At 39.7% G+C, this 24,699-nt stretch overlaps 1 protein-coding gene across 6 annotated transcripts in view; it reads right to left on the bottom strand.

The window, feature by feature from the left end:
- The window catches only part of lrch1 (leucine-rich repeats and calponin homology (CH) domain containing 1), an 83,686-nt gene that overhangs the window by 40,134 nt on the left and 18,853 nt on the right, over positions 1-24,699 (bottom strand). For all 6 annotated transcript variants that reach the window (XM_028022963.1, XM_028022966.1, XM_028022960.1 and 3 more), the window contains exons 2-6: positions 10,586-10,730; positions 8,173-8,299; positions 6,878-6,983; positions 2,500-2,636; positions 1,007-1,137 (exon numbers count right to left, since the gene is read on the bottom strand). In XM_028022963.1, the coding sequence (XP_027878764.1) occupies positions 1,007-1,137; positions 2,500-2,636; positions 6,878-6,983; positions 8,173-8,299; positions 10,586-10,730 (646 nt within the window). The remainder of the gene's footprint in view (positions 1-1,006; positions 1,138-2,499; positions 2,637-6,877; positions 6,984-8,172; positions 8,300-10,585; positions 10,731-24,699) is intronic.

Genomic DNA, 24,699 nt, shown 5'->3' with positions numbered 1-24,699 from the left:
AATAAAACTGATTTGAGATCGTTAACATCAATAAGGCCAGCAAAAACATACATTGCATATCGTTAATTATTGTTCATATAATCTTCAATTTTCTGGTTTTACGAAACCAGAAAATTGACAGAGAAAAATCTGAGTGCTGTTAAGAATGGTTCTTTTACCAATGCGGCCTTTGTGTGACAATGTGATACAGTGATGACATCACTAGTAGGCATGTCATCGACATTATGGATATTTATGTAGCTGAAGCATTAAAATGTTAATCTTTTGACCAACAATTCAGCGGTCCATCCTGACATCCCAACTAATGGAAAATGTTAATATGCTGTTTAAATAGTTTGGATTCAGGTTATTCTTCTTTTCCATGTAGTTTTTGCGCATTAACAGACATGCGAGGCGATTTTAGTACAGTGTAGTATTGCAGTTACGTTGCTGCAAGCTTCAATTATCCAGAAAAGCTCTCAAAAAACGACCGCATGAGTTTTCACATCTATCAGCGGATGGTTTGGGTAAATATCTGAGTTTTTCCAATTTAAGACAATATCTTGCAACCACTGGAATTGAGATGGAGGGCAGACATCCTTCCGTTTGAGGACGATTGCACAACAAGCAAGAAGCAATGCAAAAAGCCAAAGAAACGTTTAGGATGAGGTAAAACAGAGTTACCTTCTAGAATAATGAATAAAAGGATTTTAACAGGGTTGGTTCTAATTTGACACTGAGTACATGAAAGACAAAGAGTGGCTTAGAAAGTTTCACTATGATACAAAATGTCATACGCATGTTTGACATTTTGTTTCTCTTTAAGTATGACTAATCGTGGCTCTGTAAGACAGATGTTTTTCCACTGCTGTTTCTGTAACCCGATTTCTGATGGTTTGTCAACAGTAGAAATTAAGTCTGGAAGAAAACCCGTAGAGCCACGCAGTAAAAACAAAAAGCAAAAACAAACGTGAGAAGCACCTTGTAACTGGGTGATACTGCGGAAACATTCCCCTGTGCGACGTACCTGCCAGTGGAGGGGCGAGTGAAACTGAGTCGCTCCATGACGGGGAGGTACAGCGAGTCGGGCATCTTCTCGCTGCGACACGCCTCGATGCTCAGATACTTGAATATGTGGACTTTACCCTTGATGCAGATCTGCAGAAACAGAGAACAGAGGGTCTGATCAGGATGAGCTGAAGGACAACCGATCCAAGCCGGCGGTTAGTCATGCTTCAAGTAGCTTTGACCTTTCTTTATTCTTCGATGTGCGGTAAAATCAAAATCAGATCCAGTGTTTTCACTGAACAAACCTTTATTAGAGCTCCGTTTTTGGTGTTTTATTTTGTCACTTTGTTTTTCTGCTCTCCTTTACAGAAATTTAACATAACTCTAGGAAATTGGAGTAAAATTGTCACATCTAAAAAAAAACTATTGTTGTATAAAAAGGCCCTTCACCAAACAGTATTTTTCATTATTAATAGATGAGAATATTATTCATTTTAGGTTTTTATATCTGTCAAAACTGTCACTATGTCCTGACAGTAGAATATGAGATCAATCTGTGAAAAAAGATAAAATAAAAAAATCAAGTTCCTCCTCCTCCCTGGTGTCCTACTGCCATCAGCAGAAATTGGTTGGAATCAACCAATCAGAACCACAAGGAGGGTCTTGGGCTGTCAATTAAACTTGTGTATGTGCTGCTAACACCATTCCCTTTGCTCTCTGATATGCTATGGCTATTTCCCTACAGTGGAGCCTGCCAAAAAGGCTAAGACTGTTTAGCATGGCCATCAATGATGGAGGATTAACAGTTCTTCTGGAACAGAAAGACTTTTCTCTGCCATTAGCACAGCTACAGCAAACTGGCGACCTTGAGCAGCACCTAAACAAGAGTGATTGACAGCGTGTCTTCCAGTTACAGCCTTAAGTTATCCTTAGCGTTCTCTGTAGCTTTGCTGCTAAATGCCTGAAGGCTGGAAAACAAGCAGAAATCACTTTTCCTCACTCTGCTACATTCTCCTACTACTCTCCGATTCAGCATTTTATGTCATTTCAGCTTGAAACTTTAAGCTCTTTTCCTGTTTTTTTTTCTTCCCTTTATAGAAGCTACATCTTGTCTGCCGATAGGTTTAGCTGTAACTTCTTCCTAAGGAGCCAGACCTTCATGTTTCCATCTTTCTGTCTTTAACTTTGTCTCTTTCCTAGCCAAATCGATTGAAGGAGGTATTTTTGCAACTGACTGTCTTTTGTACTCTTGTTTTTCATGGAATATATTTTACTGCTGGCTCGAACCTCATGCTTTGAGATTATTGTGTTTTTCTGAATTTTGCTTCGTTTCTTCTCTCTCCATTGTTGTCTCCTAAAAATTATCGTGACCTGTCCAAATTGCCACTAATCCAATAAAGATAAAGGGAGGAATATCAAATTTGCCTCTGGCGCTGCAGGACCTACCGTCCTGTCTGGCCAAGCCGCTAGGAAAAAGCACAGCAAACCTGTTGCAGTGCTCTGTGAACGTACCTGTGCAGGTGGACTCTGTAGCGGGTTGTTCTCTAACTGCAGCGACTGCAGCTGCCTCATCTTCCTGTAGCACACCGGGATGGTGGACACCTTGTTACACGAGAAGTCGAACTTCACCAGCGGGAGGTCGGCCAGGTCTGAGGGAGCACACAGAGAAACGCTAACGTCTGGGAACTCTTCAGCGTTCAGAGAAACAAGATTGTTTTATTTCCAGGTTCATTTTTTTCTCTCACAAGCAGCGAACACGCTCCCCTAAACGCTAAGCACACAAAGGTTTGGCCGGAGGAAGCCTGCGACCCCCCTCAGCTCCTAAAGCGACGCCGGAATCATTCGCTTTAATCTGAGCGCATTAACCCTGGTGGAAGGGCGCGAATCAGAAACATCAGCTGCACCTATAAAACTTCCTGGAGGCGGCTCCGGCATAAAAACGTTTACCAGACCAATAAAACAACACATTTACTGAGAGCTAAAAATGTCCTGCTGAATTTGAGCTCAAATCACCAACATGTTTCCCACCAGAGAGAACAATAAAGCTGCTGTTCATTTCCAAAGAGGCTTGTAATCGCTGCAGCAGAGCGGCCCACTGCCCGTGTGAACGCCGGTGCTCGTTGCATCCCTCAAACCTACAAATTGTGCTCGACTCATGTTGGAGTTTAGAGTAAAACAAAGTGGAATTAGCAAAGTCAATGATGTCTAATTTGCGCAACTGTACTTTCATTGGAAAAGTTTGTTCACTCAGTCAGTCATTTAAAACAAAACACATGCTGCGCCGCCATCCAAGTGATTTTGTGATTGGAAGCTGGCAGCTGGACCAACAGCCTTCATTTTATTTGTCAATGTTTCTTCCTTCAGAATAAGAGTCACAATGACACGTTTTGCTGCACAGTAAACTGCCCCAGAAATGATTGCAATAAATGATATAATTGTTGGACCATTTTCAACTAATAGTAATAATAATAATGCCTTATTTGTGCAAGAATGCCCACTTAAAGATGAAAAAACGTTAAATTCTAAAGAACATGTGAAACTGGAATCGTAAAACATTTCATTTTAAATATCCAAAATAAACAGGCAAAGCAAGCGGAGCAACAATAATTACAATTGATTATGAAATAGCAGAAAACAGGGAAGAGTGGCAGGTTTTGCAAACCACCTGTTTTAGTAACAGGTGTCAAATGTCTGCAGCGTATCTCAAAACGCCGGCTTTCCATCGATATTAAAGGCAAGCGTCTCTTTATCAACCGTTGTCCAAATGGAAGTGATTTTCATTTCTCATGTATTTATTACTTATCTCAAATTTACAGCTTGTTAGAGTCCAATCAGATCTCACTGCACCACTGATTTCAATGTCCATGCTCAGCTGGACCTCAGCGCTATAATCAAATGCCACGCCCCAGAGGTCGTTGTGGGAACACTGACATTATCGCTTTCTTTTTGTCAATCTGAAATCTCAAAAATAATGTCTAGCCGTGTTTATTAAATTTATACAACAACCTCAGCCTGATATGACCGTTTGAGGACAGAAACCAGTCGAAGGAAACATTTTCTGCCAGAAAACCTGCTAAACCCGATGGCAGGGGCGCTGTTAAAGTAAACCAGCGGCCCATGGGGATTTTGTGTTAGAAAATGTTAAATGTTACAAAAACTCAAAAGTGCATGAACAGCCATCAAAATCTGGAAATAATAAGCAACGGGCTGAGACAGCACAATTGGTGCGTATCCCCTCACACCCAGTTCAAAGCGTCAACTATAAACCTAGCTTAATCTGTCTTTACAGTTACTAGCACAGTCTGGTAAAGACAAAGGTGTGTAAGAAAACACACCCTATCCGATTACTTAGATTACCTAGGCCCGCCAGGCTTATTATCCACTGGAGGAAACCGTGATTTGTATTCCAGACTCCAGTTGATGGTTCTCTTCATTTCAACCTCATGCTGGTGGTCCAAATGTCAGCCAAGCAGCTAATGAAATGATTGTTGCAGTAAAGATGTAAAAATATTCCACAAATGATGAAATTCACACAACGTAAACAGCCGCGTCGCTGTGAGGTCAGTCAGGATGTTTAGCGGAGAGAAGAGCGGTAATGGTTACCGTCAGCCTTAGTGCCACTAATCAAAACAATGTCAGTGTCATGATGAAGATTCCAGCCATGAGGAGGAGGATTTTTCCACGGCTACTGCAGTTTAATCCTCACTTTGGGAGCCTCACTCCCAAACATTATGCTTTCGCCGCCCAGAGCTTGGCCGGCTTCTGAACAGTGCTGGTGGTCTCGCATCTCGGCGGGATATTAAACCCGGAAAAACTTCCCGTCTGGTCTGCGATGGATGAGGATGGCAGCGGTGGGGGGGGCTTGCTGAAGGCGTTCAGGTCGTAACACCGGGGCGAGCGCATATGTGCCCGGTTTGGAAACCGGAGCGGGAAATCCAAACAGAAGAGGGGGGAAGGGAGGCAGAGCAGAGTGAAACATCCAACAAACCGGCCAGAGTCATTCGTCATTCTGATCGACTATCTGCAGTCTGTCTGTGAAGGAGCCACAGCACAGACGGGGAACAAGACGTCCTCATGTTTCTGTGCCTAGTAAAGACTCTAATGAGACTTTCGCTTCTGAGACGTCTTTCGGTTTTCTGTTTGCTACAATAAAATATTCTACGCAGTAAAACAACCAGCAAAGCCGGCATGAGAAACAGAAGTAGAATACGTCACTCCTGCGTTTTCTTTAAAGGTTCTTTCATGTGTCCAGGCTCGTAAGCTACACTTAAAAGGGGCACGATTATGTGTTTCCCAGACACATTAGTGACATTTCATAGCACAATCAAGTAACTATCTTACCTTTAGTTGTTACAAAAATGCTGTATATAGGCCTGTCACAATAATCAATGAATCAATTAATCACACAATAAATTAAAACAAACTCAATTTGTTTGAGTTGGCATAGTTTATTATTTAACTCTTTTTCTGTCTCTTTCTACCAAAGACTGGATGATAAAAGTCTTCAGTTTGGTGCTTCAATCTCAACTAGACCCTTTTTTGAAGGATCATTTTGTTTACAAAGACTTCACAAATTAATTTTATTCCTTCTTTTATTGATTTATTTTGGATATTTAAAACGTCTTCTGGTTCCAGTGTTAAATGTTTATTAGAATTTAAAGTTTACTGATCTCTTAGGATGTTCTCTCGCATTATTATTTTGCCATCATCATTATATTACTTTAAAATGGTCTCAACACAACAATATAAATCGCAATAATTTCTAGAAGAATTTATTGTCCAGTAAAATTTGCTATTGTGACAGGCCTATGTATATATATCAAATATGATTTAAAAACAATTTGACTCTGTAATTTAATGTCTTGAAATTGGGTCTCTGTCTCTTTAAGAAGCTCCTGCTCTTTCTGAAGTTATCACAACATGGCTCCTCTATGAACTTTAACAACAATTTTACCAGCATTTCACTGAGCATTAGCTCCTATAATGAGCTCATCAGATGTGAAGTTCCACCAGGTGTTTGCTAAGTGATGCCAGCTAGTCTGAAGGAGCTGAAACTGCAGGGCTGAGGAGGAGCTTCGTCCTCGAAGGCGGAGCTAGGTCCACCCAGGCGTTTTGAACAGCTGAATGGCTGCCGCGAGAGATTAAAGGATTTCTCAAACATGGAAGAATCAAGGCAACACTCCAGGTGTGTCTTTGATGAGGGAAAAGCATCATAAAGCTCAAAAAAGTTAATTTTACATCATATTGCCCCTTTAAACGCTTACAAGTCTGATTCGATAACATCAACTTCTCGTCCACAAACTCTACAGAATCAGCTCAACGTCTTCCTTCTACTCAGATACCAACGGTCTCTTTTCCACTAAAAATGACACTATGAAGGATATTTACTGTAACTCAACCATGCTTCTAATTCTCTTGACCAAATAGGGTCAGTTCTGCCTGAGACTTCAGAATAACATTTGTAATCACTGGTGGATACTTCTTCTATACAGTTTATTAGAAACAATAAAGATGCTTTGGTTTTCTCCTGTCTGAGGGTCTTGCTGCGTTAGTTTGCTCAAATTCAGGACGTTTTAAGTGAAAGTCAAAGATATGACAGCCAGACTGCTAATCTGAGTTTCCCCAGATGATTTCTGGAGAGGTGCGGTTCTCTCGGTGTCACCAAGCAGATTGAGACCTTTGAAAACCCGAGGGTGAGCCGCGGTCACGCTGGGGGTTCGGTGTATTTTAGGAAGCTAAGACGGGTGTGGCAGAGCATACGGAGGACTCTGTGGTCTAAAAGGAGCCCGTCGCCTCCGACGTTACAGCCGCAGTTTAAACACACACGGGGAGAAAGACAGAGCAACCGGGGCGGAAAACATCGCCTCGCACAGACAGGGAACAGACTCACCTTCCGGCAGGACGCAGAGGAGATTTCGCCGCACGTTAAGTTCCCGCAGCGCTTTGAGTCGGCCGATGTGCCGGGGGAGGGCCGTGATCTCGTTACAGCTGATGTCCTGCGGCACATAAAACAGCATTACATTTACAACATCCTCAGAGATTTGACAAATGTTTTTTTTTTTTAAGTAGAATATTTAAAAATACCAGGTAATATCATGAACAGTTTAACACATGGTTTATTTTCATATTGATCTGACTAAAGAGACTTAAAACATCCAAGTAAATTCTCAAGTAAGAGTAAAAAAAGAGTATTTGGTAAAAAGGTAACTAAGAAACCAAAATAATTAATCATTTAATATTTAAAAATTACTTCAGACTTACCAAACTATAAAGTTATGTGGAAATGTTGGTATTTGAAAGACCAAATTGAATATAAGTCATAAAAAAACATCATAATAATAATAATAATAATAATAATAATAATAATAATAAATATTTTCCGAATCTGTTTCTTTCAGTATAAAACTATCTGCGTCTGGTGCATTTTTGGTTAAAACAAACTCAGAGAAGCTTAGGCCTGTCACAATAACAATTTTTATGGATGATAAATTCTCGCATATTGCGATAAACAATACTATTGTATTGTATCGTACAAGTAACATATTGACTATCGTATAATAATAATGCAAGGTTGCCCTCTCAAAACCCTTAATTTTGTACAGGACACATTGCTTTGACATTGGAAGATATTTTAAATATCCCCAAAAAATTTAAACATTTTAAACTTTAATTTATTGTTTTTGGTTTTATTTTTACAACCAAAAACATTGTTATTACAATTAATTGGTTAATCAATTGCTTATTTAGGTTTAGTGAGATTACTCACAGTGGCTGGAGTCCTACTTCATAATAAAATCACTCAAGAAAAAGTAAAAAGTACAGCGCAGTAAAAAATGCTGCTAAATGTACACTATTCCAAAACGTTACTCATGTAAATATAAGTAAATGTGACTCTGGATTTATTGTGTCAAATTAGCATGTACTCCACCTCATTCATTTGAATGAAATTTGCGTCAAAACATGGAATTTCATTCTTTCTTTTTTTTTCTATAGACGTCAACCAATAGACGGGTTTTCCTTTCATGTGTCGTCGTGTCCAGTCGGAACTGATCAACGTCTGAATACGTCAGAACTTAGAAACAAGCTGAAATCAGTATCAACCAGGAAAGGCCTAATCAGCGCATCTCTAGTCTCAAACAATCTCAGGACTGAACTGAAGTCGGTACGAGGATGAGTGAGTCTCACCAGCTCCATGAGGCTGTGCAGCTGCCCGATGGTCTCCGGCAGGCTCACCAGTTTGTTGTTGCTGGCGTTGAGGACCCTCAGAGGCAAACCGCAGAGGCATGACGGCAGAGAGCCCAGCTGGTTCCGACTGCAGCCCAAATACACACACACACACACACACATATCACTGACACCGAGGAAAACTATCAAAAATCATTTGTATGTGGATTGTATAAAAATCATGAGGGAAATTTAAGTAGTTTGTAGAAAAAAACAAACTATAAAAAGAACAGCTAAATTATTGGGGATGTGGTGATAGATGCAGACACAAAGTTTTGACAATATTTTGGGGACGACTAAGAATAATTTGTTTTGTTTTATTGTCACGTAGAGCAAAGTGTTTCACAAATGACAAGCTATGTTTAATCAGTGGGTTAAATGTGTGTAGTTAGCTTAGGATATTCATTATAAACTGTGTAGTTTATTGTTCGTAGGAAATCCCAAATCAGATGCAAACATTAGCATTGCTAACAGATAGCAAGTCCTGGTTTTCGAGTATTTTGCTGTTTTCTATGGCAGCTCAGCGAAGAAGTAAATTCTGTTACGACCTTTTTCATTTTAGCCCATCAGGCTAGGTGTAGTTCATCTTAAATGGGGTCATTCTAAAGCACCGGTGACACTTAGCTAGGTCAATAATTGACTCATTGAGCTGGATTGTGAGGGGGTACCGACCAACTACACCATCCCTGCACCTGCCCACTGGCTTCAAATACTATTATTTCCAAATGATGATGCTGGTGCACCTTCAAAATTTTTGGACCTTTTGATGTTTTTTTAACCCAAAAACACGGTGAGCCGCTGGTTGACTGCCCTAGCACCCCTTAGCTTAGCAGGTCATCTTGGGGACACTCTGAACAACTTTAAAATCTTAAAATGAGAAACTTTATTTTTATAACCAGTTACTGCTCATTCAACTAGTTCTGTAGCTCTAGCAGTTTTCTACCCAGAACCCAGTATTTAGCCACAAAATCCATCTAATTAAAGACTTCTTCAACAAAAAGAACAAAATGGGGCGATTTAGGAACTATTTCCTTTCACACTTCAAAATAAGAGTTTTAGGCACAGATAATAACAGGTTCAAGTCCACACCGTTACTTCTGTTCTTCTCACAGTTGGTCAAGCAGAGGAAGTGTTTCACATTTTCTTCTACAGTTTCCACATGTGAAGCACTTTAACAATCCTACAGTGATATATACTGTATATACCTAGTAGTAAAAGAGCCGTGTGGAACAGTTTCTAAAAGTCAAAAACTAAAACAAAACCACACACATGACCTACAAAATAGTACACGCCGAGATGCAGATACTGACACACACACACACACACACGCCTTCATCACACACTGTGAAACCTCACATGAGTCAGCTCTAAAAAAAAACTTAAAAAAAAAACAACAAAAAATAGCCCTTCGAAAACCAGTCGGCCACAACAGGCACTCACTTTAGATCAGTTTTTAACACTGATCTTTCTAATTTCAGATTGTTCTCCTATCAACGTGTGTAATAAATTGACTGAGCTGAATTGATCTGGTGTAAAGCACTGCTAGCCAAAGACGCTAAAAATACAGATTTCTAGAAAGGAAAAAAGAAAAAAAAATCAAAGTAGGTTTTATTTTTGCCTGTCTATGTGTACTCAAGCATAATGAGTCAAACACAGCCTTCCTGTCAGTGTTTCGGACATGCACAGTTTTAATCTCTGCCAGGGCCTCAGAAAATCCCTTTTGTTTTCCCCCCCAAATTCCACTTTTTCTGTTTCAATTTCTCTGAATACCATTTTAACCATATTTTATAACCCAAAAAGTACATCATTACGATGCGAATGAAAACAATTGAACAAATCAATAGCCAGAGGTCAACATTTCCTGTTATTCTGTACCACAAATAGAACAGGCAGCTGTGGTTCAGCAGAACTTTGGCTTTGAAAGGTGTTAAAATGTGTTTAGCCCTCATGTTTGCAAAGAGCTCAAACATTATGAGGAGAACTAAGAATGTCATTTTTTTACATAAAAGAAAAACTCCCCTTTAAAAATGATGAAGAGTTGAACTCTACACCAAAACACTCATCACATGAAGAAAGAAAAGACCAAAGAATACTGATTCATTTAACTGTTTAAAAGTTAGCAGACATGTTTAGCTGCAGCTAGCTAGCTGGCGTCTCTACGTTTCTGAGTAGTCATCATATCTTTGTTGCTCCTCCAATAAACCAAGTTTTCTCCCGTCTAAAACTGGCTCTAAGCTTCAGGAGCTTTCTTGGGAAGATGTTGGTGTTTCAGAGCGTCTTTTTCATTATGGCTGACTCTGTGTAGAGAGGCGAGCCAAGAGCCCGGTGTAACTAGGCAACGGCATAGCTTCTGCTTAAACAGGGACCTGCGTACCTGAGGTTCAACGATGTGAGCGACTGCAGGGTGATGATGCTGTCTGGGATGGTCCTGATGCAGTTATGGTACAAGTTTAGTGTCTCCAAGGCGACCAGGTGGCAGACCTCTGAGGGGATGTCACTCAGCCGGTTCTTTGAGAGGTCTGCAAAAAAAAATAAAAATTAAAAAAGGAGACATTTAAATAAAGGAAAGAAAAAAAACAAAAGCAAGAGAGGATGGATTTTATTGGGATATCTAGAAATGTTGTTACTATGGACACGTTGCATGTTATTGTTTACATCGGGAAATTTCACTGATGCGGATGTAAACAACGCTGGAGGGTAAAAGGGCTATTGTTTTACTTGCCCTCTGTTACAGTCGCACTGTCGGGGTAGAATAATTCCTTTAACAAAATGAAACCTGGAGATGCCGGTATTATTAATTTAGTAAAATGCGCCAAAAAAAGGGAAAATAAAGCAGGAAAACCATTTAAGAATAGCACTCTTATTCTTCTTTTTTATACCCTACGCACTGACCAGTTGCCATAGCAATCGACAACAATGCCTCTAATGTATCAGGATTCACACACAAACATTTCCCAAACAAAGAACAGAGCATTGAGTTTGTCAGGGTATCATGTTTTCAGGCTTGATGTCTATTCTGCGATAATTAATAAGTGAGTGTTGTGCTAGATTAGCTGCCGCTGCTATTAGCTAATTAACACAGCGGTGGTTGATTGGTTTATTTAAACATCTGCTCTACTGATGATCTGCCAGAGAGTTGCTGTGTTGATTGCCCCTTTTGTTTTCAACTGAGCCGAGACATCAAATACCGCAGCACATTTAAATATTAAGGTGGTCAGAGTCAAGCTAGCACAATTGACCCACTTCCCTCTTCCTCGCTATTTTTTTATCTATTAAAGCTTTTAACCAACTTGTTGAATGTGATACCCTTGGACCTTGTTATCTAGTTGCCATAGTGTTGACAATTAGTAGCAAAGCACTGCGTCCCTTTTTCTTTTATAAATGATCAGACATTAAGATTTAGCATGTTACGTTGGCCATTTCAGAGCCCGACACCAGGCAGCTGGGGGCGAGACCTTGTGCGTGTGACGTCACTTTACAACGCAGCCATTTGTTTTTTTCCTCCAAGACTTTAAAAGGTGGAACTGAATGGGTTCTTCTAAAAACAGACGGAGTTTCCACAGAAGATGTTGGTTTCTCAGGAAACTGCAGCTGAGATTTGCAGCACACTTGTCTCTCTGCATATTCCTCAGCTAAAGCGCAGCAGGTTCTCTGTCGGTGTGAACACTTCACACAGCATGTCAGCTAGTCTGTGATGACAACCCGGGAGCGGAAGAGCATCTCCTTTAGTGACAGACAGCTACTGTATGAGCCTGCAGCTGCTGAGTCCTGGAAGTGAACCCCTCCTCACTTTAACAACAACCGGCTATTTGTTGTTGGTAATTACAGGGTGTGGATGTTTGAAGTGCTTTGCTCTGACATCTAGGTTAGCTATATGTTCGCAGAATCGATTGCTTCTTTCTGAACTTGCCCCTCGTTAGCGTGTCGCGTCGCCGCCGCTCTGCAGCCTGACACAGTCGGCCGCAGGGAAAGGCAGCTCCTATCAGCCTCTAATAAAGTTACTTTATGACCGCTTTAATGAGAGACGAAAATAAACCGGGGTCATTCATTCATCTGGAATCTGGGCTCTACACACACAAAAAAAATTAAAAGTGATGCAGAATGTGTGTACTACCAACATGGTAGTAAAAAGGTTCCTACATAAAATGTTATGGGAACAATTACAGACGTTTCCAGAAACGTCATGCTGATTTTACAACAATAATAAATATAAGCAGGGGGGTGAGTGAAAGAGAAATTATATAAAAAAAAGATTAGGAAGTTTGAAGAAAAGGAGAATATGGTATTAAAAACTAAAAGACAGAGCAAAGTATTTGCAAGAATTAGGCGCCACAGCCGCCTGCAAATAACTGAAACCCATGAATACTGGAGGCCACCTCCCACAATGCTTAGCTGCTTAACTATTTTAATACTTCAAACACCAAATATACACTAATATGATTTAATACACACAGTGGAGACAGTCTTAGCTCTGCTAGAGCTAGAAGCTACAGTCTTCCTTATTTCCCTGTGAGGGAACAGCCAATCAGTGCCAAGGAAAAAGAATGCTGTTGTTTGACTGTAAAATCCAGCCAATAGTTTATCAAGTAGAATCGTGTTTAGGTATTTCAGCGTTTTTCTTGAACATTCTATTAAAAAAAATAAATAAAATAGGCTAATTTCTGCAAATAACTTGGAGTTACACGTTCCACAGAAAAGTCTGAAGAGAGACTTAGAGACTTTTAAGAGATTAGCAAAACCTTTAGTTCCAACAGCTCTCAGTGCACTATGGGACGTTTTGCCTGTTCCCAATATAAATAATTAATGGCTGCTCCCAGAAGAAAAGCAGGAAAGCTGCTTTAAGATCTTTATGAATACTGTTCATAAATTCAAACAAGAATCGGATCAAATTCAGCAGTTCAGAGTTTTCAGTCGTACCCCAGCGAGAGCAAATCTGTGATCTATGATTCGTGGAAGTCAGTATGTGTCAAAAAGAAAAAGAAAAAAAAGTGCAGGAGCCGGCTGCTCCAGGCCAGGACCGGTGACATCACGTCCTGCGCAGCACGGCAGCGACGGTATCGACTTTACTTATCAGTGGGCGCCAAATAAGGCAGAGAAATGTCAGTCGGCATTGTTCTGCCGAGGTTCAGCGCTCAGCCTCTCCGCAAACCCATTTTGTTTTCTTCTTCCCAGACTGGAACAGAGAGAGAGAGAAAGAGAGAGAGAGGGACGAGAGTTCAGTTCCTCTGGAGGCAGCCGTCGTGGATGCGGTGGGATTTATGTTTGTGTTGAGGGTTTAAGAGAGAGTGTCCGAGTGCAATCGTGCGTGAACTTTGAGACAAAGACTGAGCCGTGCGTTAATTTTTTTTTTTCCCCAGTCATGATTGTTATTCGTTCTGGCGCTTCAGAGTCAGGAGGGAAAGAGAAAGGGCATCAGTGCTGCAGGATGCTCCCCCGACCAGCAGGGGCGTGCCGAGGGGTGGGGAGCCAGAATTGCCCCTGGATGTTATCATGTAGGAGGAAAAAATATATATCAAGAAAACACTCTGCAGGTCGTCTGACTGCGCAGGCTAGCATGTGGAGCTTTTTTTTTATTTTTATAAAACTAACACTACGGCAACAACGGCGAGGCCGCTGGTGTGGGGACGGGAAGTGCTATTTAAAACGAGATGAATGAGGAACAAAGAGCGTGTCAGATCTGTTTTCATTCAAGCTGCTGTAAAACACACACCGGCGTGCAGCCATCGCTGTCGGGAGTGTGTGTCTGCAGACGCCACAAATGCTGCAGTGACCTGGAGAAGCAGGCGAATTAAGGACCTTCCATCTGCCAGACACACTTCTGTCGGAAAAGCTTCGTTGCACGATGGCGTGAGAAGGCCGGCCTCGGGTCAGTTACCCACCAGGCCCCTCTTCACTGCTGAGGCATTCCCTCCTTGTTCTCCTGTTTAAACTTGCAGGGTGAGATGGCAGCAGAGATAAAAAAAAAACAACCCAGAATGAACACCTTCCTGGAGACACACAGAGCCCAGGTCCTCCGGTTCCCATGGTGCTCACACATGTAAATGCCCAGCCAAGCAATCTGGTTTTCATGCCAGCAGCTTAGAAACAGTGACTGTTGAAGCTACATCTCCCTCTTTAACATAACCTAAAGCCAGCCTTGAATCCTTCTTTCATTAGATATTCAGGTTGTGTGCCAAAGAAAAGAAAATATATATATACCAACAAATATTGACTGAATTCTGTAAAGAAATGTACACTTAATATTTTACAGGTATCTTCAGGTTTCAGCCAGTCCAGTTTAAGACTTTTTAAGACCTTTTTAAATGCCTCCTTGAATGAAATTTAAGACCAAAAACACAAAAAGGAAGGCCTGGCTTTATTACAATCAGGCATAGGGGTCTCCATGCGACTCTTGGCAGCAGCAAATGCTTCTCACTCTGCAAATGCCTCTGTACTCACAATCTGGCCAGATGAGACCAAAGTAGAGATGTTTGGCCATAATGGCACCAACATGTTAGGCGACATCCAAACAAAGCACGTCGGCACGAAACTCTCTAACCAATTTCCAGCCACAGTGTTGGAAGTTTTACTGCCTGAGAACCTTGATAGACTTTGAACTGATTGAGTAACAAAGTTTTCTAGAGTAAAATCAGGCCAGCTTGGTAACTCCGGTAGGTTTGCGAGTGCCTACATGAGACTGTAGGTTCATCCAGCCACTTTTCGCAGAAATTATGAAAATAAAGGACAGCTAAACTTATATTTTTTTTTAGTGGAAGTAGACTGATGATGTAAACACAAACAGGGCCTCCCCGTATGAGGTAAGGCGTGGGACTTCCTGGGTTATTAACAGGATCCTCGTCTGTGAAACAGGAAACAACCTTATCGTGGTAATGAGACGTCAGCGCTTTGCTGCCAAGGTGAACACTTAAGACCACTTGAAGCTGAAGGAGACGAAGCTGGAAAAGGGAGCAGCATGTAGTGTAGAGAACATGCATCTCTTGGATGATTTCCGATCTGCCTACAAATTCTGTACTGGACTGAGATCGGGACTTTAACTCTGTTTGTCCTTGAGACACTTTGTAAACACTTTGAATTCTGACTGTGCGCTTAGCAAATTGTCCATTTGGAAGACCAATCTGTGCCCAAGCTTTAACTTCCTGGTTGATGTCTGTAAGTGCTGCATGAGCTCACTTCATTTATCATCTAAAAAGGATATTCTGTATTTGTTGGGTTTTTTTTACTTTCCGTCTTTGCGATTAAGTGGAAGGATTTTCAAAATTTAATACATAAATTATTGATAAAGAGAAAAAGCTCTTTATCTGTGGAGAAGATCTGAGTTTCACTTTGGTTTACATCAACTTTGAGTTCAATTGTCAACTAACACAAAGTTTAATGGGTTTTTTTGTCCCTAAAGAGAAATCAGGAGTAGAAAAAAAATTTTTAAATCCTTCGCAGAATTTATGACCGGCGGATCTGTCCATTAAGATTTTGGGGAAAAGACTCAGTAAAAGTAGAAAGAGATGATTGAGAAAACTCCATCACACGCCACTGTTTGTATTGCATGCCTCTGTTTTTACATTTAGTATCTGTACATTTGGGACGTGATGCAACAGATTTCATTCTATGCCTCTTGGAACATTTTCTCATTAGTCAAAATCACATAAAAGACTGAAGACTATGACATTGACTTCCAAAGAAAAAGAGAACAAATCTTTCTCCTTGCTCTTCAATAAAACAGAGTGGCTCACAACAAGAAATGTGCAGATTAGTAGACAGCAGAGATGAATGCAGATGTGTTTTCCTTTGCTCTCCAGGTCAGATGTTCCAAGTAATCCACGCTCTTGTGTTAGTTGTAGAAGATATTTCAACCAGGCATGTTGCGGCCTGCAGGCTGACAGGAAACGGCAGCATATCTGCGGTTTGTTGGGAGATGAAGTTGTAACTCTTGTCTTCCTGCAGATCACCTCGTGACCTCGGTGAAACCACACTTAGTGGGTTGCTTGGTGTACAAAGGACAGTGGAATGTGGAGGCAGAGCTGCTCAGACGCAAGAATGCCTTCCTGCCCGCTGATCAACACAGAGCTCAGTCATCTAACAGGACGGCGGCAGGGCAAGCAGAGCACAGACTGGATGGAAGAGTAATTATAACGCTGCTGGCCTTTTACCGTTATTAATACGTCGGTCGGCACATTTGGAGTCAGGCTGCAATGTAATCAAATCTAAACCAGTTGTAGTTCTCTGCAAAACAACTGAACGATTAATCGGATTAATCACGAGGAACTTTGTATTTTTATGATGTAAAGCACTTTGGTGTTGAAATGTGCTATACAAATAAACTGGATTTATTGGATCAATTATTCAAATATTTGTCAACTAATTGAGTAATTGATTAACTGGAGTAAACAGATTCTAATTAAACAACATATTCAGAGCAGTAATTAAACCAAAAACACTCTCTCTCTATATATATACAAAAATACAATACAAAATTCAAATAAACTGCCTCAACAGTTTTAATATTTTATCAACATTAACAAAAAGATTATGAAATACCTTGAAAAGCACAAACAAAATGCAATTTCAACTATTTCAAATATAGATTAAAAATAAACGACAACAATCTTCATTTAAAGTATAAATTCATCCATTCCAGCAATTCAATAATATATAATTCAATATCATATTATCCTGATGTTTTCCCTTTTAACGTCAAAAGAACCTTAAAATAAAATCCTATAATAGATCAAGAAATAATATTAAATTGCTGGAATGGATGAATTTATACTTTAAACGAAGATTGCTATTTTTTGTTCTATTGTCGTTTTTGTAATATTTGTAAAAGTATGATTTTAGTGTAGCGTTTGTGAGGAAGAATAGACAACTGAATTGCAGTTCTCTTAAAAAAAGACAATCGTAAAAGTCTCTTTAGTTTGCCTGCCAGTTACTCTCTGTATTAGTTGCCTGTGGATGACTCAGTGTTGAAGTTTCAGGTAGTTGTGTTGCTGAGAGCAGCAAATCTCACACAACATTACTTTAATCTCTAGACAAAACACTTTGTCTTGTCTAGCCCTTCCATGCATGAATTATGATCCTTTGTGTAAGAATTTTTTTTCCATTAAAAAAAAAAAAATTCTTAAAGCATAAAAAAAGGTAGGAAATTTTTTTTGTAAAAATATATATATATTTTTTTATGTGATCAATTGTAATTTTGTCCAAATACAAAGTTGTTATTTGAAAAATACATCAATAGTATTGTTCCTTAGGGGTTATCTGATGTCACAATATTTTTTTTACTTGCAAGAGTCGTCTACAGTAGAAGGAGGGACCGGGTCGGTTCTCATGCTTTTTTGTTTGTCGGCCATATTGTATTTAACAAAAATAATTTCTTGCATTTGCAGCTGATGGCCAGTAGTTGATGGTATATTTTATGATGCATTAGTGTCCACTTCAGTGGTCTGTGTGCATTTATAACATAAAAATCCACAGGAAGCACAAGAAAATGGCTTTTAGATAGCTGTCCACTGTAGTGACCACTATGCATGAAAGGGCTAGAATCCAACATGTTCCTGTACGAATGAGCTGCAGCTGCTGCCGTCTTCAGATGTTATTACGTACCGTTACGTATCTGAGCATCTGTGTTTTCCAGGTACAAAATGGTTGCATGTACCACAGTACTGAAAATGAGTCAATTCATACCAGTCAGAGAACATTTCACCTCTCCTCCCCCTGACTTTCTGCAATCATTATTCATACTGACTTTTCAAGCAACACCACGCAGAGATTATGGGTTGAGCCTTCAAAAGGGAAGGGAGGCTGCATGAGTCGGAAAACGTGATTAACTAAAAAGGGTTACAAAATAGACAGGTGGAAAATGCTAAATTCATAATATAAAAAAGGGTTGTTGTTTTTTTAGGACAACTACATTGTTAATGAGATCATTTAGAAACAAAATATAATATGTACAGTAAATCTGATTAATTGACCAACTTGATTTTAGGCTTTCATGACTTCATGAAAGACTATTTCTAAACATATTTGAACAATTTGAACACCTGTGTCACCTACAGCTGACACTTAATGAATATGTTGACATATTCAGGACACGATGTAGACCGTTTCACCTCACAATGCAAAGATATTAAAAATTTGTCAGATACCGTTATCGATAGCCGACGTTGCTGGTTTGGTCAATACTTTTATATGTGTATTTCTCTGTTCTTTTGACACCGTGAAAAAATTACCACACTATCACCGTTGCTTCTCTACAATCTTGTGCTGCATCACTATGACTGTCACATGCAAAAACCACAGGATCAACACCCTCCACTCTCCTTCCTGAGACGTAAAAAAGATGAAAATGAACACTAGCTACTTATGCCAGGCCAATACCATGTCAATACCATATGCTAAAAACTGGCTAACATCAGGTGATACCGATGTTAATGTCAATATATAATACTTTCTTAGTTTTGCCAAACACAAAAAACTTGATTTTGACATTAAAACCATCTGATTCTGAGACGTCAGTAACTTTGGACGTTCCAGGTAAAATTCTGACTTGAGCGGCTGAGACAGATGATTTTTCAAAAGTAGGAACCTAAAATCCAGAGATCAGACTGTAAGCAAAAGGCATCATTAAATCACTGCCAGAACCTGTGACAAAAAGTTCAACTAATGAATATTTTTCACAATATTCAGCCACGGTCTTTTTTTCTGTCAATTCAGCAAACTCTGCCTAAAGACCAGACCTTGAAGCTAATTGTACACATACACTCACTGTGAGAGTGTGTGCTGCAGCTGCATCCTCTGATTGGGCAGGAAGGGGTCCTCCCAGCATTACACCACACACGCACACATAACAAAACTAATACCCAAGAATGAGCAATACCAGTAAAGAAACACTGAGCACTCATGGAACCCAAAATCTGGATGAGGAGAGAGAAATCTGGGGGAAAAAATAACTAAGGGATTAGAAAGGTAGCTTTGTGGTCAACCCTGAGTTCATCTGGATGCTAAAAAGAAAAAAACAGGCATTTTCAGGAGCTGTTCTGGACACAAACAGCAAAGTAGATAGAAACTACAATATACCTATTACTTGGATCCATCTATCATCAATGAGAGATGAAAGATGGAGGGAAAGTCAGATGAACGGTTCTACGAACGGCTAGATGTTCAAATGGATTGACAGTTGGATGGTTGGATCGGAAGATAGATGGATGTCTTGATGGACAGACAGATGGGCAAAAGGATGAATGGATGGGCAGAGAGATGGTTGAACGGACAGACAGATAAAAGGATGGATGGACAAAAGCCTGATAAGATGGATGGATGGATGGAATGATCGATGGATGATGGACAGATGGACAAAGGATGGAAAAACGGATGGCTGGATGAATTCTTTGTGCCATCAGACAGCATAGTGATTGACCAGAGCTGCTTGTTTTTGATAATTCATAAAGTTATGCATGTTGACATTGGGATGGGGGGCAGCAAATCCTGAATAACCAGAATCAAAATTCCAAACTTTCCTGACTCTAAGACGGAGTAGGAACCCTGATTAATGCTGTCATGCCTTTCCACCAACCAACATGCATTTTAATGCTAAACAGGCCTTCATAGTGAAACATATAAATGTGTGTTTAGCGGAGTAGGGTTTTCTATTTTTTTTCTTTGGGAAGCAGCTCTCAGACACACACAGTAGGCTCAGGATGCTGAAGAAGCCATGGGGAGAAAAAGAATAAGTTGCCGACTCAGACTGACCTTCTGCTGATGAGGATGATAATGGAAACAGACTGAGTCACCAATGCTGTCAGCTTTCAGTGCTGATGACAGCAAAGTCCTAAACAGACCACCGCTATGCACCTCTCCCCCAACAAACACCCCCCCCCCCCCCCCCCCCCCCCCGCACGCACACACACCCCAAAACAACCCACTATGCATCTCATTCAAGTACAAACCCAGGCTCAATTGAATCCACCCTCAAAAACAAACAAAAGTAGAAATTTGAGCAAAACGTTAAATATTGCAAATAAATCCTATATTAAAGCTTTTTTTAAATTACATTCTAAAGTAGCTTAAATAAAATTTTCCATAAATAAATTGGATAAACGTAAAAACATGTTTAAACCAACCAATAACTACTGCCTGTTTAAAACTATTATAACAGGAAGGAAGGAAGAACAGTGGCAGAAAAGATTGATCAGAAGTAAACGAGCCGAAAGGAACTAAAGAACCAAAAAGGAAACAAAATCTAAAGTAAAGCCAGCATGATGGCACAGACTGAAGTTGCCGTGACAACCGTGTGAGACTTTCTGCATGGATGCAGAGTGTGATTGTGCATGCTTCGGCGGCTGCACAAGTATGTGGCCAAATGTGTGCGTCTTTCCTTTTTGCTGTCGGACTGAGAAAACGGTGGATTTAGTTTGTTTCCAGTTCTAAAAATAGATGCAGTGTGTGTTTATTATGTTGGAATGGCTCGGTCCCCCCCACAGGAATTCTACGCGACCCATTTCTCAACTCGCGTCCATCTGCCAAAACCCCGCAACCGCACGGCTAAAAATATAAGTCAAGTTAAAGCTCCTCGAATTGGCTTTATAAGGTCTGGTTACGAGCAAAAGACAGATTTCTGATTTATCTGAGTGTAACTGAAACATCGTCATAAGCAAAGGTAATTTCAGTTTTTTCTCTGTCTTCAAAAAATCTTACAGAATGGCTTACTGAAGCAAAAATAAAAAGGATGGCAGCCATTTATCAGAAATGACCAGAAAATGTAAAGCTTTTTTTCTCTCTTTTTTCTAAAATGTACTATCTAAAATAGTAAATTAACTAAGTTCAAGAAAGCATTAGTGTTGCTACAATTTGTGTTTCCATCCATCAGTAATCCAATAAGCAGAGCTCAGAAACAGGGAGAAGGACACACACCTCCAAGTTGCACCCAAGGTAGGCTGTGCTGGTTGCTGTGAGACGTAAGCAAGAGTGGAGTTTGTCAAGCTGCTATTTGATCGTGTACGTGTCAGGCTGTCAAAGAAAAGCAAACGTTCTTCCTCTGACTTCACTTTAAATGCCCTAGTAATGATGAAAATAGATAATGTTGTGTCTCCTTTCCACAGAACAGTGTTGTTGTCTGAGCAATCAGATTTTGTATTGTGAACTATATCCACAAAAAAATAAAAAAATCAATAACAAACCAAACCTTGGATCTTTAGTGTTTTGCCACTAATCCCAACCAAAAGTTTGCTAAGCAAAACAAATACAACAATCGTGGTTCTAAGTTTATGCATCAAGTAAAGAAGAATTTCTGTGACACAAATATGAAACACCCTTTAAAGTAGTCTTCCTTTTCTTCATGTTTGGATGAAGATTAAAACAAACCATCATGTAATAAAACTCTATCAACAACCACAAAAAGTCCTCATCAAATTCTAAAGGGTAGGAATAGTTTGTGTTTCGGTTTGCCCCCTCCATCCCGTCTCCTTCTCTCTGGATATCTGGGTTTTGTTCTCCAGGACAACCGGCAAGAACTGCTTCTTATGTAACGGTGGTTGAAGTGAAGTGAACATCCACCCACATCAGCTTCACCCAGAGACCAACAAAGATCCGCGTACAAAACAACTAACGGACACACACGAGCAAATATTTCCCTCTCCGTCCGCCACAAAACAGAAACGATTTTCATTTGTTGTCCTTTCATTTACATGAGACGCAGTGGGGAGGAATGCTTCTCCACTGGCTGACGGGTCCCACTATTCTGCCTGCTTGGGAGGAAAAGTGGGACGAGAGGAGAACGCACAGGAAGATCAGTCTGACACTTGTGTGTGTGCAGAAAAAAAACAAATGTGCAAGTACTCACTCACACACAATGTGCTGTGGCTCCATAAGGTTACGTAATGACATTATTGCTTAGATAAAACAGAAATGGTTATGTTGGTCGCAGCTTTGCAAAAGAGCAACCAAGAAATGTATTCCATGGTTGAATCGATTAATTGTGATCCCAATTGTGATTCCAACTAGTTGATTAATCCTCTTAATTGTGATTAACTGGATTAATCACGATTATTGAATTAATCATAATTGAATTAATCATGATTAATCAATTATTGAAATAATCATCAACTAATTTAGTAAACAATTAATCCCAAAAAAGGCCATTTCCTGAAAGCAGAACTCCATATTTACAGCAGTAATTAAGCCAAAACTGTACTAAAAATACATTCATATTGCATTTACGATAAAATCACCTTTTTTCTGCAAATATGTTTCAACCAAAACTCCTCAGGTGGCGGTTTTACCTTCACCTGGTTCAGATTTACAGAAAGAGTTATTCTACGTTGTTGTATTTTCAGGAAGAAAAGTTTCATGTTCTTATTTAAAAAATGAATTTATTTATTTATTTGGACTTGAAGACTCCAAATAAGTCTGCCAAAATCAACCTATTCTCCCTTTTGACTTGGTAATATTCCAAATACGTTTTACTTCAACCTCCATCAAACTCATTCAACGAGCATTGAGTGATATACAACAAAACAAATCAAAATCAGTCTCTACATCATTAGCAAATGTGTGTATAATTATATTAGGCCTGTTCAATATATTACGAATTAAGGATGCACCAATACAAAAATTTGGGCTCGTAACGCTATTCGATAGTAACACTACTGCTGTGGTCAATAACTAATATTTACACATATTATTTAAAAAAGAAAATAAATAAAAAGACCACACCACACACTTGATGACAAGATTAAAATAAACATGTTCATATCAGGCCTGTTTTATTTATGAGACCAAATCTGAAATATGCTCAAGCTAATGGTGACATCAAAGTGTTCACCGATAATCAATCAATCAATCAAATTTGATTTGTATAGCACATTTCAGCAGCAAGGCATTTCAAAGTGCTTTACATCACATCAAACACAGAAACACAATGCAACACAGAATCAACAATCAAAACATGACATTAAGTCAGGTTCCATCAATAAATTTATAATTGATTACGTTTCAAATACAATCCTGAACAGGTGGGTTTTTAGTCGAATTTGCATCCATAGAAGGTTTACCTGTTACACTCCTGCTGTGTTATATGGAACAAAATACCTGTTGCTATTTTTATTCCCGCTCACGCTCACAATCACACAGTTTAAAATGATGTAGACGCATTTTAATGGGCCTCTGGCACAAGGCTCCGTACACCTCTTTCACTCTGCCGTCCCTCACGGATTTTCTTGTGCAATTCTATGGTACCTGTTAGTGTCTAGAATTTACAGGGTTTGTGTAACGCGCAGTGACCCTCAGTCACTTGCCGTTTTTCTTCCGGCACTTGGCTCCATATAACTCTCACAGAATTTCGCTCTGGGACTCCGCCGTCCCTCATGGATTTTTGTGCAATTCTATGGTATCACCATTGCATGAATTGATAACATCATGAGGATCCAGTTTATATACTATACATGAACTGACAAACAGTCTAATGAATGGAACTGAATGATTTTGAGCTTGACCTGTTTCTGAAACTGGAATATCCAATCTTGTCCTGATCTGTTTTTTGAAAAATCAGTAAGACAGAGCCAAAAACCTTATATTATTACATTTATCTGCAATTAATTTAAAGATTTTATACACTTATCTTTTTGTTTTAGCTCAAAGAAATTCTTCCTTGTTTTGCTGTATGCTATGTAACATAGACTAAAATCCCTATAATCTGGTGGAATTTGAAATAGTGTGCTTGTAAGGATCTCAGGTGTTTTTCATTTGCTCTGACACATCAACAAAAAGCTGTAGTGTGTCAGTGTGTGTGTGAGGGCGCGTGTGTGTGTGTGTGGGTAAGGGCATAATAGTCTATGGAAGGGAAGAGTGGGGGTATAACTGCCTGTCTGACCCAGTGACCAGCAGACAGTCACGGATTAGCAGTACAGTGGATTTGCAGAGTTGGGGGTGATGACTTTGGGGGGCGTAGTAATACAGATAAAAACTGATCTACAGATCAAAAACTGCAACAAAAATCAAAGCTGGACTTCCAGAGAAAAAGACATCTATATTACTATATTTATTTTTTTTACTTCTCAAACATTGTAACCTGACCTTCCCTCCTTGCAGTCAATACACTTTCAAGTTTGATTCTGTGTTAACACTTCTCAAGAAGTGAAACGAAATAATAAAAGTGATGATGTTAAAATAATATTTATGCTACCAGAGTTATAGCAGAGGACAACAGTCTCTACAAAACCTGAGTTTGTTGTTCATATCACTTTGGCAAGTAAATCTGGTCACAAAGCACAGCAGTGAGAAAATCCCAGTAGTTTTTCAGTTTGCAGCTATAACAGCTGAATTTGATGTGATGTCTTTGGAGGGTCCAACTTCCAAGGAATGGGGCCGGCAGGATTAGGGCCCCGTAGAAAGAAAAATCCCCCAAAAATTCCTTCCATTTAACTCCTATCCATACTTTGGACTAGAAATGTTGACAATGCTAACGGGGGAGCGTACAAGCTCCAAAAATGAAGCACATCAGTA

Source organism: Xiphophorus couchianus, chromosome 7 (assembly GCF_001444195.1).
Source record: "Xiphophorus couchianus chromosome 7, X_couchianus-1.0, whole genome shotgun sequence".
In the NCBI taxonomy this organism is placed as follows: domain Eukaryota; kingdom Metazoa; phylum Chordata; class Actinopteri; order Cyprinodontiformes; family Poeciliidae; genus Xiphophorus; species Xiphophorus couchianus.
The sequence above is the reverse complement of the archived record's forward strand: the minus strand, read 5'-3'. Positions and strand labels throughout refer to the sequence as shown.